At 46.5% G+C, this 17,610-nt stretch overlaps 2 protein-coding genes and 1 pseudogene across 2 annotated transcripts; all 3 read left to right on the plus strand.

The window, feature by feature from the left end:
* Positions 1 to 5,030: 5,030 nt before the first annotated feature.
* Positions 5,031 to 5,469, plus strand: LOC101758434 (annotated as a pseudogene).
* A 1,436-nt stretch (positions 5,470 to 6,905) lies between these two features.
* Positions 6,906 to 8,039, plus strand: LOC101756160. Its single transcript, XM_004958823.1, has one exon. It carries the CDS (start codon positions 6,906 to 6,908, stop codon positions 8,037 to 8,039), a length of 1,134 nt encoding a protein of 377 aa, XP_004958880.1.
* A 4,064-nt stretch (positions 8,040 to 12,103) lies between these two features.
* Positions 12,104 to 13,393, plus strand: LOC101756566. Its single transcript, XM_004958824.1, has one exon. It carries the CDS (start codon positions 12,104 to 12,106, stop codon positions 13,391 to 13,393), a length of 1,290 nt encoding a protein of 429 aa, XP_004958881.1.
* The last annotated feature ends 4,217 nt before the right edge of the window (positions 13,394 to 17,610 follow it).

Below are 17,610 nucleotides of genomic sequence, written 5' to 3' on the forward strand. Positions count from 1 at the left end.
CACTTCCTATATTAACAACATGTCAGCTCAACTCTTTCAATTCACAGGACCGATCCCATCTCAGCTCGGTCATTTGACACAGTTGGAGGCTTTGGACCTGTCCTACGATGAGCTTTCTGCTGGGTCGCTGGGAAGATCCCACATACACTTGCGTCACTGGACTCCCTCACAACATTGAACGTGTCTGACAACAAGCTGGCAGCAGGGAACATACCAGAATCACCTGATTTCATGACATTCACCAATAGTTCATTTCTTGGAAATGATGGCTTGTGTTGTGGGCCTCCATTGTCAAAATTGTGTAACAACGTATAACAATGCCGCATGCAGTGACAGTTTTGATTCAAAGAAGAAACATGTGGACTTTGTGCTGTTCCTCTTTGTTGGACTTGGATTTTGGTGTTGGGTTTGCAATTGCAGTTGTCGTGACTTGGGGAATACCCATTAGAAAACGATCACCAGAAAAACTACCCATTAGAAAACGATCACCAGAAAAACAAGAAGTCTTCTTCACTACAACGTACTGAAATAAAATAAAAGTTTCATGTTTCATGAGGACCACTTTGAAACCAGTGTGATATTATAAATTGTTACCATTACTCTATATATGCTTTTCCATTTTACGGTGTTATTTATATTCAATCGCAAAAGTTCAGTTTGAAATGCAGTAAACACTATAAACTAGCAGTTCTATGGAGAAGTCACTAGCTAGCACGTACTTTTCACTGCATCGAGAGCAGAAACTTGAGTGCACGTATATCATGATCGCCAGAAACAAACGGAACTGCTATATCATGAGTTCATGACCGGTGCTTCTTTGCTCTCTCGACACCTGATTTTCTTTTTGTATTTTTTTTTCTCTTGAGGTTTTGTGTGAAGGCATGGCATGAAAGAAACTCGATGTGCACACTAAGGGCTTTTTTTTTGGAGCCGAGCCAAAGGGAGAAAAATGAAAGGGCTCCTAGGGAGGAGCCGGCCGGAGCCGGAGCCGTTTTTACACGCGTGAGGAGGAGCTGATTTTTTTTTGACTCCGTCGGCTCCTTCCCGGACGCCCAGTCCAACTGTTACCAAACTGCCCTCGAAGTTGGCTAATTTTACGGCAAAATTGCCACCACACCATCAGAAGCGCGTGCGGCCCGTCACATGCGCTCGCCTCCCTCTATCGCACGCGTCCCTCTCTCCTCGCGTCGCCTCACCTCGCAGCAGGAACGACAGCGCCATAAACCAGCTCCGCGCGAGGAAACGAGTGGATCGACCGTGGCTGACCTCGATCCGGGGATGGGGGGCGGTGAAGGCGCCACATCTAGGCCGGATGCGGCTCTTCCCGGACCGGCGGCGGCCGGCCAATGGTGGAGGAGCGGCGCCGAGGGACCCGAGGGCTGGGCGGCGACGGGAGAAGAGCAGCGGAAGTCCGAAGGTGATGGGAAAATGAGATAAGGCAGATGGAGAACATGGAGAAAAAAGAAAAGGAGAAGGAAAATAAAGAAAAAGAAACGGTGAAGGAAAAAAAGAAAAGGAGTGAGGAGTCCCTTTTCATTTATTTTTTAATTCAAATGGACTTAAATTATAAACTAATATTAAGCATTCAATTCACCTATTAAAAAATATATATCCATGTACTATATATATTTTTGCTGATTTCAGGACAGCTCCACGCTGGTAGGTACGGAGAGCTTTTCTAAATAAAAGAAAAGATGATGGATGATGGGCTTGGTAAATGATTTCCTGATGGAGGAATTGTTTCCAATTGACGACAGCTCTGCTGTTTCAAATATACATGTCCTTGCCCATCAAATATTAATGAAAAATTCATAATATAATTTTAAACACATATTATGTTGTCATGTATCACCTGCCAAAAAAGTTAATCAAATTAAACTCTCCACTTACGCATGGAGAAAAAATAAATCATATTAATGGGTAAATTGTAGCAATTAAATAAGTTTTATGGATAAATTGAACCAAAGAATAGTTTAGTGGATTATTTGGATACCATCTTACTTGAGAGGATTAATTTGGCCCTCTTTAGAATTTGCCTTACGACCACCACCACTAGGTATAGCACCGAGGCTGAATGCTTAAGCTTTTGTACTTGTTTGAAAGCAAAAATCTGCGGAACCTAACTCACAAGTTGCAAACAACATGTTTATGAAATATGCTGGGCAGTGTATCCGATTCGACATAATTCAACACATGTCCTTTTTTTACAAAAAATGTGAAAACCTGGTGCAAAGGATTTTCAAAAGAAAAAAGATTTAAGAGAAGAACGAATTTGAGTTTTATCCAACTTCTCATATTATTGTGATATGGTAATTGTGACGACATTGATCCACAAATGTATTCCTCTTGAGTCCTAACATGGTCTAGATTTTGCTGCGGTGCTGGGCCAGAAAGGTCTCCAGCATACATTTAAGAAAAGAACGTCACCTACACGAGTTTCTAGTTTCTACGCTTATGCTCTAAATACAAGCATCGCACATATCTTTCGCCACGTGCATTCCTTAGCTAATCCATTAGTGTCACTTAACAACAAAGGAATTATGGATGGTTATCTGTGTTAAAGAAAGGTAGGTATTTTTTCCTTCAGTTTTGAATCCTCTTATCTTAATGATCAAGTGTTCTGTTAATTAGTGGATATATGGATAATAAGTTAGTGCTGTTTACTTGTTTTCCTGTTTGGTTAGCCTTTCAGAAACTTACTAGTGGATTAGTGGATAGGTGTTTTTCCTGTTTTCAATAAGCTGATGTTATTTCCTAAATTTGTCAATTTCTGTAGCACTGGAAATGACCTCTACAGGTGATGAGGGACCAAAAGTGGATGCTTCAAGTGCTTCACAAACTTAAGGTGCTCATGTGAAAGCTTCTTTGTCAGGCGGTTATATCTTGTCTTAATATATAGTGGTAGTTTTTTTTATTCCGCAATAGAGCTCTATTTCGTTGTGACTCGCTGATATTCAGGATTAGTGCTATTTCTGTTTGTAGCACAAACTATAACAGATGTATATGTGTTGAAGAACAATGCATTTATTAATGCAGACTACCACACCATGTTTTAAACCTATGTCACAAATACAATTGCGATGGACCATTCTTAGAATTGGGAGTTTATTCATTAATTGCACCTATTATGGACAGAGGACAGGGTCTTGACAACTGGCCTAAAATTTAGGATGTGTTGCTGGGCAGGAAGGTCTCCAGAATCCTTTTAATATGAAAAAATTATTTCTCTAGCCGGAGAGAAATAAACCAAGAATGTGATTACCTACATGGGTTTCTAGTTTCTGCATTGCTGATACAAGCATAGTACCTATCTTTAGCAATCAGCATTGTAAATTCATTAGGATATGAATGGTAATCTCATCTATAAAGATTTTGTGGATTGTCTTTTTCAAGGGAATATAGAAAATTCAAATTACAAAAAAACAATAGTTAGATCCATAGAAGATATATGCTATGAATAGACCAAAAATTGCTAAACTTACAGAAGAAATCGCAACTAAGTTAGGTGTTTATTTTCAGCAGTCAGTGGTTAATCAGACGAGTTTGTTAATTGGTGGAGCTGGCGATAGTAAATTAGCTATGTTTGCCTGTTTTGTTTTCCCTTAGCAGCAGCATGCAGGTCCTTGTGTTTGTTAAGAATAAATGCCCAATGCAGGTAATCCTATTCCTCAATCAGCTGGTGCCATTTCTTTAAATCTGTTAATTTCTGCAGCACTGGGGCGCCTCTACAGGTGAGAGACCAAGAACGGATGCTTTTTGAGTGCTTGACAAACTGAGGTACTCGGGTGAGGGCTTCTAGGTCAAGTTGGAAAAAATGTAGTAGTGGTGGTGGTGGTGGTAGTGGTAATGGAAGATTGTATTAGTTTAATGGTGAGACAACTCTTTAGCTTCAGTGTGGTTGATCCGATCCAGGTCTCATGTGAGGGCCTTAAGAGGTTTGACTTTGTTTAGGATGGTCTTAAATTCTTAATTTTTCTGGTGCCAATTTCTATCAGGCTTTTTGCCTTATCAGTAAGCCTGCAACCCCTATATTTATCATAGTCTATGTACCCCCAGTACTTTGGCTTGCAATGAAAGGCTAGAATGAATATGTTTCATTTGATCTCGAAATATTTTTACTGTCAAGAAAATTATCATGTAACAATGAAAAATCATAACTTCATAGGCAACATGTTACTCCTACCAAATTTCAATTTTGTTGAAGGACTTGTGGCTTGAAATTAGTTGGATGCTCAGAAAGTTGTTAGTTTGTTACTTGTGGCTAACCTGTAAAAGCATTCAGGATCAGACTCATTATATCTTTTCGAATCTTGAATCTGGAACAATGGTCGCCCTAGTCTGGAGTTGAAAACATGCCTGCTTCTTCGCCGCCGCGGCGTCCAGCTTCGACCTCTCTCCTCGGGACTCTCCCGATCAGGGCCGGGACAGAGGCCGAGACCGCAATCGGCACTCCTCCCGCCGGGACAAAGAGCAGGTGCTCGATAAACTAAGCGTGCTCACCTATGGACTTCTCAGTTAAGGTGAGATTTGTCAGTAGTAGTGTTGGCAAGGGTGCTCATCTGAGGACTTAACAACCAAACAAAAGATGTCTTTGGATTTTGGAGTGTGGAATAATCAACTCTTTTAGTCTCAGTGAGGTTGCTGCTTGTCTTAGTTTACTCGGTTTCAGATTCAGAGGACTCAAGGCATCGTCAGTCATGCCTGGCTGCCCAATTTTAGATTATATTCTTGACTCGGTCAAGGTGGTGCTAAGACTTGCATTGGGTCATACTCTAAAGATGGTGTTGTGCATCTCTAGTCAGAGTATGCTTGCTGGCCACAAGTCAGAAATTGCCTACGAGGGTCAGGGGTCAATTTCCTTTGCCTCTAGCTAGTGACCAGCCAGTTTCAGAATTAACACTGGAACAAGCCTTGAGAAGTCTATATAAGCTTTGCCTCCACTGCCTCATGTTTCATCACAACAAAACTCAAAAGTCATCTGCATACAACACATTCCCAGGTTAGAACGAACCACTTGATATCAAAGCCCAATGGCGTCCCAAATCGAGAGTCACCGCGCCGGTGCACGTACACGTCGTCACCAGAGACGCCATCAGCAGGAAAAAGTCCGTCGACCTGCTGGAAGAGCTTGGTCTCCCCAAGACCAAGGGCCTGTTGCCTATGGAGGACATCCAGGAGTTCGGGTACAACCGCGCCACAGGGTTCATGTGGCTGGTTCAGGGGAAGAAGAAGGTGGAGCACACTTTCAAGAAGATCAAGCAGACCGTGTCCTACGCCGGTGAAGTGACAGCATTCGCCGAGAAAGGTAAGCTGAGGAAGATCACCGGTGTGAAGACCAAGGAGCTTATGCTGTGGCTCAACGTCGTGGAGGTGTATGTTCCTGAGGCCTCGCCGGAGAAGGTCACCTTCAAGACCGGCACTGGCCTCTCTGATAGCTTCGATGTTACAGCCTTTGCGCTTGGGGAGTAATTGAGAAATCACCAAATTGAATACCTTGCCTAAAATATGTTTAATTTTGTGCAAGTTGCTAATTCCCACGTATTTATGTTTAATTTTGTATATATACGATGTATGGTGTGAGTTTGATTTGTACGTTGGAATATTTTGGAATTTGATTTTTGATACAAACTTCAGTAAACTGGCAAGCTCATATTCCCATTCATGGCAACTGCAAACGTTTTTCCAAGTCGTTCAAAAAAGAAAGTCTTCTTGCTGCTCCCGTGGGAACAACTCCAAAAGCTCCCTTAAAATTGTCCCAAAACTTTATTTAGGGAAAACAAAACGAAACTTACCTCCAACAGCTCCCCCATCCTTCCGTAAAAATGCGTGGACGCTAAAAACAACTCTGTCACTCCGCATATATGCTGGGGACCAGTCCTTCCCCAATCTAGTGTGCAGAGCATTCCCGGCGACGATTGTGAAGGCGGACGAGGGCTGAAGGACGCTGGTAGGCGGGAGGTGGCACGCGGGAGAGGACGGGCCGGCGAGGCGGTTCAGCGGCGGTAGGGTAGAGGACAAGGCTGAGGTGGAAGGTGAGGTGGGCGTCGATGCAGGCGTACTGGACCTAGTCTGACGAGAGGTGCGGCGTGTGCCAAGTGCTCATGGCAACATCCCTGGGCCATGTCCTCGAGGGAGGCATCCCATACCCGTGACGGCGCGCACCTCGCACCCGCGCACGAGGTGGAGGCCGTAGTGCGCCCAGAGCATGCGGTGGTCGTTGTCAGAGTTGAAGCCGACAAAGGTGACCCTAGGGTCGACGAGGAAGCAGCGCAGCATCTCCGGGACGACGTCAGCGTGGGCGAGGTGGAAGAGGAGGTAGTGGTGGCGGACGCAGAGTTGGAGCATGGCAGGGACAGAGGGCACGCCGTGGAGAGGGAGGCGGGTCAGGGTTCATCGAACGCCGAGGCCGACGACGAGGCTGCCCCGGTGGTGGAGGGACCAGTGGAGCCAGCGCGTGGTGGTGACCCAGCGGCACGCGTTGGCGGGGTGTACGGTGGCGAGGGTGCGGTCGTAGACGTGGAGGATGCAGGAGTCATGGGAGGGCGTGGAGTGGTGGAATCGGATGGAGACGGCGACGCCATCCATGGCGGCGGCGGGAGGTGGGGTTTCTTTCTTGGAGTTGGAGCATTCCCGACGATGATTGTTCGACGAGCTGGTGGCCGCCGTGGGCGTGGGGAAGAAGAAGAAAGAATGAGATGGGGAGAGAGCAGGGAGGTACTGGGCTGGGTCCAATTACGATAATGTGGTTTGTTTTGAAATATTGGGGGCTAGATATTAGCGATGTGTGATATGTTTTTAGGAAAAAAACTTTTCCGGAAACTCTTGAAGTTGCTCTGAACCCGCCTGGCAGAGGCAGAACCAGGTGGAGAGCCGATGGTTTCCCATTGCTCCCCGCGTCCAGATCCATGGCCAGCAGCAGCATGGCGGCGCCGCTACCACGTTCGCCGCCGGCGCTGATGGACGAGCTCGTGGAGGAGATCCTCCTCCGCGTACCGCCGGACGACCCCGCGCGCCTCGTCCACGCCGCCCTCACCTGCAAGCGCTGGTGCCGCCTCGTCTCGGACCCCGGCTTCCGCCGCCGATTCCGCCTGTTCCACCGCGCGGGCCCCATGCTCGGGTTCGTCTACCGCGGCACGTGCACCACCGGCTTCACGCCCACCTCCTCCTTCCGCCCGCCCGGCGCCGCCGTCTGCCGCGACTGGTGGCCGCTCGACGCCCGCCACGGCCGCATCCTCTTCCGCGACGCTGTCCTGATCCAGGCCGGCAAAGACATAGGGCTCATCGTCTTGGATCCCATCGCCGGCGAGGTGCGCAGGCTGCCCTTGCCGTGGTTCACGCGCTCTTACCGCTCCTGGAACGCGGCGTTGCTCTGCGCCGCCGCGGGCTGCGACCACCTCGACTGCGCCCCCGGAGGCCCCTTCATCGTGATCTTTGTGGGCACAGACGCGGCCACGGGGTTCACTTCCGTTTTGGTCTATTCATCCGAGGCTGCTAAGTGGCGCCTGACCGCACTTATTGAGGGAACCAGCTACGATATGATCCATGGGGGCAGTACCCTTGTCGGCAATGCGCTCTACTACCAGGAGCAGATCAGGGGGATCCTGGAGTACGATTTGGGCAAGAAAAAATTGTCTTTCATCAAGCTACCGCCGAAGTACTGCAGGAGGCCGAGCATGATTGTGCTCATGGCAGCGAAGGGTGGTGTTGGGTTGGGATTCGCCACACTGGAGGATTTCGATCTCTACATGTGGTCGAGGGATGAGTCTGTTCCGAGTGGATGGACGCAACAAAGAGTCATTAAGCTCAGGAGCTTGCTCAATGCTCCTGCACTCTCATTCTCACGTTACATGATGATCGCTCTGGCGGATGGGGTCGGTGTTGTTTTCATATTGGCTCGTGATCTTGGGGTCTTTGCTGTTGGCCTCGAGTCTGGCCAGGTGAGGAAGGTTTCTGATGATGGCGACAGAATCATCGATGTTTTTCCCTACGTGAGCTTCTGCACTCCAGGTAGTTGCCTCATGTGTCTCATCCATCTTTAATTCACAACAGTTTTTTACTTAGTTGTGATTTGCTAGTATTGTACTTAGTAGCATGGAGGTATGGATGATAGTATATTTGCTGAACAACAGTGGGTTTATGAATGCAGAATATTGCAATATCATACAAAGCCGTGTTACCTTTTTTTTATGTTATGGATCATTTGTAAAATTAGGTAGACATTCCAAGAACTCATTTATCTATTACATCTGTTATGATGGGTCCTTTATTACAAACAACAGATCCAAATTTGGGCTTGGTCAGGAACATATACAATCCAACTGTTGGGAAACCAAAAGTTCCATTATCTACGTGATCTCATAGATTCCCGATATACATCGGACCTTTGCCTATCTTTACCCATGTACTCCCTCCGTTCTTAAATATATGACGCCGTTGATTTTTTTCATTTGTTTGACTATTTGTCTTTTCTACAAATATTTTTGCAAATAGATAAACCTACAAGTTAAATCTAAAGTACATTTGACAATTGATGTAATGATATACATTTTACTTTAGTTAACTAACTCGGATATTGGTAGTCAAAGTTGAAGTAAAAAGTCAACGGCGTCATGTACTTAAGAACGGAGGAAGTGCACTGGTAAGCTATGATCGATCTGCGTTAAATAAAGGGAGTGCTTTTATGAGTTATGAGTCTGCTGTGTTCTTTTGAGTAATTAAGTGTGGTTGCCTGTTTGTTAATGCTGGAGTTGCTTATAATTAGTTCGTGTTGTTTGCCTGCTTTGTTGGCCATTATCAGTAGTTTGTTGGTCCCTGTAGTTTGATTTGGCTTATCAGTTACATAATTTCTGTGTGTTCTGCAGCACTGAGAGCAGCTTCCAGCCTCCTCCATCGATGAGTGGACAAGTGCGGGTGCTTCTAATGCATGAGAAGCGGATGGTACTCATATAATCAGTGAATTGGGGATGGTCACCTTCTGTTTGCCTTTAAGGTTTTAACATTTGGTTGAAGCAGATTGTTTCTCTTAAATTTGTTAGATTTATGGTTGGCATCAGATTCTGCCAAGCCTGCTTGTCTAAGCGTACTGCAGTAGTACTTTCGCTTTCAGTATCCTGAAACCAGTACGATTCCTTTAGGTCCAATATTACTTATTCTCTGATTTTGGAAAAAAAACATCGTTGTCAAGAATATGAGTATATGAAATTAAAATGAAATCGCTTGAACGGTAACCAAGGCACCAAGCCTCACCCAACAGCCTAGAAACTTACAGCTCCGAGGGCAGTTCCAACCCAATGACTAAAATAGTTTCTATAGCATTAATGGCCTGTTTGGTTTGGGGCTACTAAACTTTAACTGCTAAACATGGTAACTGAAAGGGACTAAACTTTAGTCCCTAAACTTTAGCCCTTTAGTCCCCAAGAGGTTGTTAAAAGGGACTTAAGGAGACCTTAGATAAGGTATGCCCCTCATTAATGCCGCCTGGCCCCCGCCGTCACCCCTGCCGCCCTCCGTCGCCGCTCGGCCCCCGCCTATCGCTGCCAGCATCCCTCCGCCGCTGGCCTCCCTCTGATTTGATGCAGGCAGCCTCGATTCATCGCTGGGATCGGCGGCGGCAGGTAGAGGAGCGCGAGATCTAGGCGATGTTGGGGAGCCCAAGCTCTAGGCGGAGGTCCAGGTGACGGTGGAGGTCCGAGTGTGGGCGGTGGAGACTGAGCGGCGCCGACGGAGGTTCAGGAGGGGGTGGGGATCCAGGAGGCAGCGGAGCTCCGAGCTCGAGCGCCGCAGCGTGGAGCTCGCGGAGCCGCGACTTGGTGAGGTGGGAGTGGCGGCGGGGGAGCATGCTCGCGGTGGGGGTGGCGAAGGATCCTGGGCATGAGTGCCAGCGCGGAAGGGTAGGGCTTCGGCGGGGACTGGTAGGGAGGCGGTGGTCCAGGTGTTGGCGCGTGCGTTGGGAGGAACATGGTACTAGGCGATGGGTAGCAGGGTAAAAGGTTCTTTGTTCAATAGCTTTAATAACCTTTAGTCACTAGAACTAAACAGAGGGACTAAACTTTAGTCCAGTGAATAAGGAGGACTAAAGTTTAGTTTAGTCCCTAAAGGAACCAAACAGGGTCTAAATAGCATGCCATGTAAGCAAAAGAGTGATGTGGCATGCGAGTTAATGAAGGGAGAGAAGGAAATGGTTTCTCATGCAAGAAACCATGTCTACACACAAATCAAGAAATAGGGAAGGGGGATCGGAGAGGAAAGGAGAGAGAAGAGAGGAGATTGGTTGATACTTCATTTTGAAGAAATCATTTATTGCTAACATAGTTTTATATCTAGCATCTATATGACATGGCAAGCATAGAAACTACGCGGTGGTGTCTTGGGTTGGGACTGATCTAAGATAATTTTTGTAATGCTAAATCATTATGAATTGGCTGCCTCATAGCATGGGAACTGAAATTTACTAGTTACAGCTCTATATGATGCAACATGGAGAAGTCTGAAATTTTCTACTTTTCAGAGGACCCAAGGCATGAGTCAATCATCTCTGGCTGCCCAGTTATAGATTGTTGACTCAGCCAGTGGTGTGGTAGCTAACCGTTTTGGTACCACCATAACGTCACAAGACCTACGGTTCATGTGGCTGCTGCGGGGGAAGAAGGTGGAGCACACCTTCAAGAAGATCAACCAAACCGTCTCTATGCTGCTGAAGTGATGGTGTTTGCTGAGAAGGTAAGCTTAGGAAGATCACTGGCGTGAAGACCAAGGAGCTCATGCTATGGCTCAGTGTCGTGGAGGTGTATGTTCCCGAGGCCTCGCTGGAGAAGGCCTCATTGCCGCCGTCACACTACAATTGCTCCACCGCCACCTCAGGCAAGGACAGCGTCGCTAACACCCAGCACGCCACCACAATAGCCCCGCACTCTACACCTATGGAGGATCGCACGACGCCTCCACATGGCCACCAACCTATCGCCGCCACCGTCCAACTCGGAATCTAGATCTAGACCGCCAAGAGAGAGGGGCAAAGGGAAAAGGACAAGTAGGGGAAAGGGGTCCACGATGACCAGATGCTCACGCTGCTGGAAGCCGCCGCTTGGCGGCGAGTTCATTGCCCCTTGTGTCACCTTATGGGAAGGTAACGCGAGGAAGAAGTTGAATCAAATTCAATTCATTTTCTCTCAAACTACAATGTGTTTGAACAAATAATCTATAGATATGATATGGTGATACATTATTGGAGCATATCTCATATAAATGATGTGATGTTTGCAGCTTAGATTTTTGCAAATTATTGCTTTCAAACCAGTACATACATTCAGCCTCAAACCTAAGGGTCCAAAACGTTGTTTGGAGAAGGTCAATTTTTCGGAGTAGAATATTAAAAAAAAGTAAAATTACATTTTCTTTCGAAAAACATCGAGAAACGCCATTTATCAGTTTCCGCTGCCGTTCGTCACGCTCGAGCTCGAGTCGCGCCCCCCAAATCCGTCCGCCGCCGGCACTCCCGCCACACACTGCTCGCTGCGTCCCATCTCAAGCATCGGACGGGCGTGCCTCGTTCGCGTGGTTGCGGAGCGTGCCGAGGGCCCCTCGCCGCCGTCGCACGCTCGCGCCGTCGTAGCGCGGTTGCCCCGCCGCCGCCGCCGCAGAACGTCGCTGACGCCCTCAGCTCACCACCGATTCAACCGCCGGCGTGGAGGACATCCCCTCCCTCGGCTCACTGGACTGCCTCTGGCCGGTTAGTATCCTATTTGGTTTGTGCCTGAATTGGAGTCGGAATTCGACTGACTGAAATCTGAGGAAGTAAATCCGGGATGGAATCCGATTAAGAATCGGAGGACGATTGAGCACCATCAATTTTATATGAAGTCCGATTTTTTTCCCGCACGGCGTAGCGGTAGGTATCGGTCTTGGATTCTGGTTTCTGGTCAGTGTCACCTACTCGGATCGGGAATTCAGGAGCGTAGCCTTGTTTAGCCATCTATATAAGTGCAATCAACCAGGATCTGCGTACTGCTCCATCCAAGATTTGAAGCTTATTTGCAAGTGTTCCTGCAGAAGCAATTCACCTTCCAGGACGGATTCGGTTGATCGATCTCTTCCAATGGCGACGATGCAGTTGGATGATGAGGAATTCGAGACTGCCGTCGGCACATTGCCAGAGCTGCCGGAGGATGTGTTGATGAGCATCTTTGCCACGTTGGAGATCCCTGACCTTTTAAGAGCAGGTTCTGTTTGCTCGTCGTGGCGTTCAGCCTACACATGCCTGCGCAACCTGGGGAAGTACAAACAGTCCCAGACGCCGTGCCTGCTCTATACTTCTCAATCTGCTGGTGAAAATGTTGCTTGTTTATTCAGCCTTGCGGAAAATAGGACCTACAAGATAACTCTGCCCGAACCACCCATCCGTAGTAGGTTGCTAATGGGTTCCTCCAATGGCTGGTTGATTACTGCAGATGAGAGGTCCGACGTGCACCTTGTCAATCCCATCACTGGTGAACAGATTGCTCTGCCCTCGGTGATCACCATTGAGCATGTGAAGCCCATCTTTGATGATGGCTCGGGCACTATCGACAAATATGAGTTGTCACATCATACTGCTCCCAATATTCTGCGCAAGTATGTCAACTTCAATAAAGCGTTTGTGTTTCCTGATCCATCCACAGGAAGCTACATTGTGGTTCTCATTCACCGGCCAAATTTTCAGCTTTCGTTCATAAGAGCAGGAGATGACAAGTGGACTTGGTTGCCACACGGCGCAGGCTACTGTGATTGCGTATATATGGATGGTCTATTGTATGCATTAAAATCATCTGGAGAAATTCATGCCTTTGATCTCACTAGCTCCACTGTCACAATGAGAGTAGTTATTGGCAGTACGAGGTTGGGTATTTGTGATATTATGTACATTATTCAGGCTCCATGGGGCGATCTGCTGCAAGTTTGGAGGACTGTTGGTAAACCGTACATGTTTACTTGGCATGATGATGATCCAGAGGGGGAGGATGAGGATGATGATGTTATAGAGGAGTATGAAGATGAAGATGACACTGAGAAATGGGGCGTACGCACCTTGAGAGTAAAAGTATATAAAGTGGACGTGGAAGCAAAAGGGCTAGTGGAAATAAACAGCTTGCCAAATCATGTGTTGTTTCTTGGGCGCAACAATTCGCTTTGTCTTAGTGCTGATGGATACCCAAAATTGAAGTCAAATCATGCCTACTTCACTGATGATCTGGATCAAGTTACTACGCCAGTAAACAATTATACTCGTGATATAGGAGTTTGGGACTTTAAAAATAGAAGAAAGAAGGTAATTGTGTCTCGGATTTGGTCCAGCTGGCCTTGTCCCACATGGATAACACCCAGTCTTATGAAGCTGAATCTGGCATTCAGCAAATAGATCAACTTTGTGATTTGTTTCAGACATTGAATTTCTTTTGCTATCTTTTGTATTTTTTTCTAGAAAGAAAGGGTTGTAAGTCAGGCATCAGAAAAAAAAATGAAAGATAGGAGTTCTGGCTGCTGTCTGCTCCTGTTAGAACCATTCATGAGTATATTTTCATTTGGAAACATCATGAAGGTGTTACTCATGGTCTCTGTTTTTCTAAGAAAACGGGTCGGCAGCACTTGATTGGATCATTGTAGTCCTGAGCATCAGAGACCAAGCTGCATAATTTTTTGCTAAGGAAACTGGGGGCCTGAACTTGTCTGCAGCAGTGTCCATGGACGAGGAAGACTGAAGTGCTCATTGTTTGTTTACCTTTTTCTTGGTCCGATTTACAGGGTCAGGCTGCGGAAATGGCATCTTCGACCTCATAGACAGTCCACGGAAACCCAGCTCTGAATTATGAGCTCAACTGAACGCTGGCAATTGTTTCTTCAGGTATACCATGGCCAGCAGCTGTTCCTCAGGGCCTGGACGACCAAGGACCAGAGCATCGCCAAGGAATATGGAATGCTTCTCTGGAAGAGTCATCAGAGTTTACACACTGAAAGAGAAGATTACTCAGCATCCACATCTGGTTTTGCCGTCTTTTGGCATATGCCTACTGGAATAAATAGACTAGAGCTGAAATCAATATCATAGTTCATAGTGTTGCTGTGAGATCTGTTGTAATCGTGCTCGAAGCCAGTTAGCCTGTTTTCTCTCTTGATATCTTTGATGAATGAATACGCCACTAAGACAGTTCCTTTATAAGTTTATATGCCATTAATGTCACAATGACCTATATTATTTAGATATCGAGGAAATGCCAACTTTTTAGTGGCATGGAAGGAATTTATCGATGGACTCGTGTGTTGTAGCTAACCAAATGACTAAAAAGATCCCACTAATAAATTTGTTAACCAAACAGAACTAATTTATTATACACAGTACCACCAGTGAATACCACACTTGCACTAAATCATTAACAGAAAAGGACCCAAATTATAGACACAACACCTTAAACAAAATACACACCCTCTAATGGTGTTGGGCATGTTGATCTGGATTGTTGCAGGAAACTGGAAACGTGCAGGCAGCCACATTAAAACCATCAACTTTTCGAAGACCAACGTTGCCAATAATTTTCAGGTTGGCCCCAGAAGTTTGTGCTAGTCAGCATCTGTTGCACTGGTACACTCACTCAGGTAAAGAGAACAGAATGCATCAATTCTTTTTTTTTCTACAAATACAATTCGTGTATTCTCAAACTGCTAGATCGGATCCTGCATATTAACGCAAAGCCGATTTGCATAGTGACCATCATATGATTTATACTGAGTTACACAGGGGAGTAGAAAATGTGCTGGTAGCCAAATGTACTTGCTGCATGCAGATCCAGCACTTTAGCAACAGAAAAAGAACTCAACCTGATCAAAGTTAAACGTTTAAACTCACGAACAGTCAAGAAGCTGTTGAGCATTCGTGGATTCATGAATTTCTTCATGATATATCGATGCTACAGAACTCATCTACACAGTCTTCCAATGACAAACAAATGCACTGATGTTCCAAGTGGAAAGGCATTCTCAATTGTAATACAAAATCCAGTGTGAAACTTTTTTTCATCTCCACTATAACTATCATTCTCATTCATGAGTATGTATATGGCTAAGAAACTGACAGTTAAGCCTATAACTAGACCACAAAACAAGTCTTTCAGTCAAAACCAAGCAGGCATACTAGGAACTGCAACACAATGTATGATTTACAGCAATTTCAACGGAAGGGCCACCACTCCTATTGGATGATGCTTCCTGGACTCTGGACTTCGCACTGACCTGAAAGAAACTCGCACAGTTCTCAGGGGCGAGGCCACGGTAGGCTTGCCAAGTGCATAGGCACCAGGAAAAAAATAAAATTCGAAAGATTAGAACTTAATTTCCACCACTTGTGCACTCCCTAAACTCCGATGCGTGCACCACCATCCAGCCTAGCAGCCCACACTTGTTGTGCTTGCATACTTTCTTTGCAGGTGGGACAACGCAATAAACAAATGGGGCAGTTCAAAGTATTGTATCAGAAAAAAATCACACGGATAGGCTAGTGGTCGTCTGCTAGCCAAGTGTGTCGCGCGCATGACGAGCAAGAGTTGCACTAGTAGAAAAACAACCTTCCATCCTCAACAAAAATCTCAGCTGTTTTTGGAATCGGGACTAAAGATAGTCCTGAGTCTAAATTTTCTAGTTCGTGGAGACACTCCAGTCCCGGTTGGTGTTACCAACCGCGACTAAAGGAGGTTTTTAGTCCCGGATGAAAGACGCGGGACTAAAGATGGAGACCTTTAGTCCTGATTAATTAGTCCTGGTTGGGAAAATGACACCTGCAAAATTGTGGTTGCTCAAAATGCAAAAACTTCATTTTCCAGGTTCCAAATTGCAAGTCGCAAAAGATGAGGAGACATCATTCGCTCATCGCCGGTCGCTGTAGCACGCCTCCTTGCCAGATCGGTGCCCACGGCCTCAAGCTACTCGTAAGCTTCCTTTTCTATTTCTCTCCGCTAGAGCATCCTTCCGAAATCTTGTTTTGCTCCAAATTTCAATGGTACGCAACTAATTTCCTCATGAATATTTTGGGCGCAAATCAATTTGTTTGAAGTAATAAGGTAGTGTTTCAATTTCTTTGGTCACCAATTCTGATTCATTCATTTAAATTGCAATGTTAGGGTCTGCATTTAGAGGTTTTGCTTTTGCAAATTGCAACAAATAGGAAACTAAGAAAGGATCCATCAATATTTGAGACTTGAGGTATTGCAGTAATAAACAAAATCAAGTAATCGGGAAATTGGTGTAATAATATGTATTTTTCATCTCTTAATTATTTTGGAAGTGTCCCTCATATTTTAATTGGTGCAAATCGATCCTTTAATTTATTATATCGATGCACTAATCATGCTCATCCTAACACTTTTTCCTACAATATTTGGTCACCTACATCATTTTAGTAAGTATTTTTACCGTTACCATTTTGTTATCGTATAGGTTAGACATAGATTTTTATACATATACAGATTGGTGTGCACTCAAGTCGTCCGTGCTCTAGCTTCGCCCCTGACAGTGGGCATCACCTCCTCCGCCCGCACCACAAAGTAAAGTAAAGCAATGCAAGCGAATAGAGTAGAGCATGCATAACAAAATTGACTACTCACCTGCTACCTGCCACTTGTGCACTAACCATATCACGTCACCAATCGTAAGGGTGCCCCCAACGATGCTCCCCACCACAATCCCAGCCAACACCCCACCAGACGGCCCAGCAGGCCGCTGCGTCTCGAGCGGTGGAGGGCTATACAGCAGCGGCTGGTGGGGCGGAGGAGCTGGGGATGATGGCGGTGGAGGGGGAGGAGGGGCAGTAGCTGGCGGTTGGAACTGCCTACTTGCGGCCTCCGCACGTGCCTTAAAGCATCCACACTGAGTCAATGCCGAGGTTGGCTTCAGCGAAGGCACCGTACTCGCCGACGCTGCAGGAACAGCTGCGGTCCTGGTTGCCTACAGTGTCCAGCACCACCGAGCAGCAGCTTGGAGGAGGAACGACTGTCAAGAGTGTACACTGCTCCGCAAGCCTTACACTCCACTCCACTCCCGAATCCCCGCTCCACTCCCGAAAGGGTATGTATAACAGAAAATTCCTTATTTAACACCGGGAAAATAACTCGTTCCTTTCTTGATCCTGAAATTTTCTTCATTCTTTATTTAACACTCACTTCAACTTTCATCCCTAACATGACACCGCCGTCCATTCCGTTAGCTGCTGCCATTAGATGCTTCGGGACACCCTGTCAGATATTTCGATACCGGTCAAAATTGCCCTCGTGTTTGGATTCATCCCCTCCGTCACTTGTTCTGGACAGGAGCCGCTCCTCACCCGTGCCTTTGTCTCCGACGGGCGGCCGCGAATGCGGCGGGCGCGAGCCTCGTCGGGCGGGGCGCGAAGGCCGGCGTCTGGATTCCAGGCGCTTGCCCTGGCTGCCTTCGAGCCCCACGGCGCGTCGCCTCGATTCCATGTGCTCAACTTTGCAAGAGCCGAGCCTGTGCAAAAGGTCTTCTTTGATGCCGATTTCGAAGAATCTGAAGATGATACTCTCTCGGACACCGATGGTGATGCCTATGGAGGCGGTGAATTGTGTGATTTGT

This window comes from Setaria italica, chromosome II (assembly GCF_000263155.2).
Source record: "Setaria italica strain Yugu1 chromosome II, Setaria_italica_v2.0, whole genome shotgun sequence".
In the NCBI taxonomy this organism is placed as follows: Eukaryota; Viridiplantae; Streptophyta; class Magnoliopsida; order Poales; family Poaceae; genus Setaria; species Setaria italica.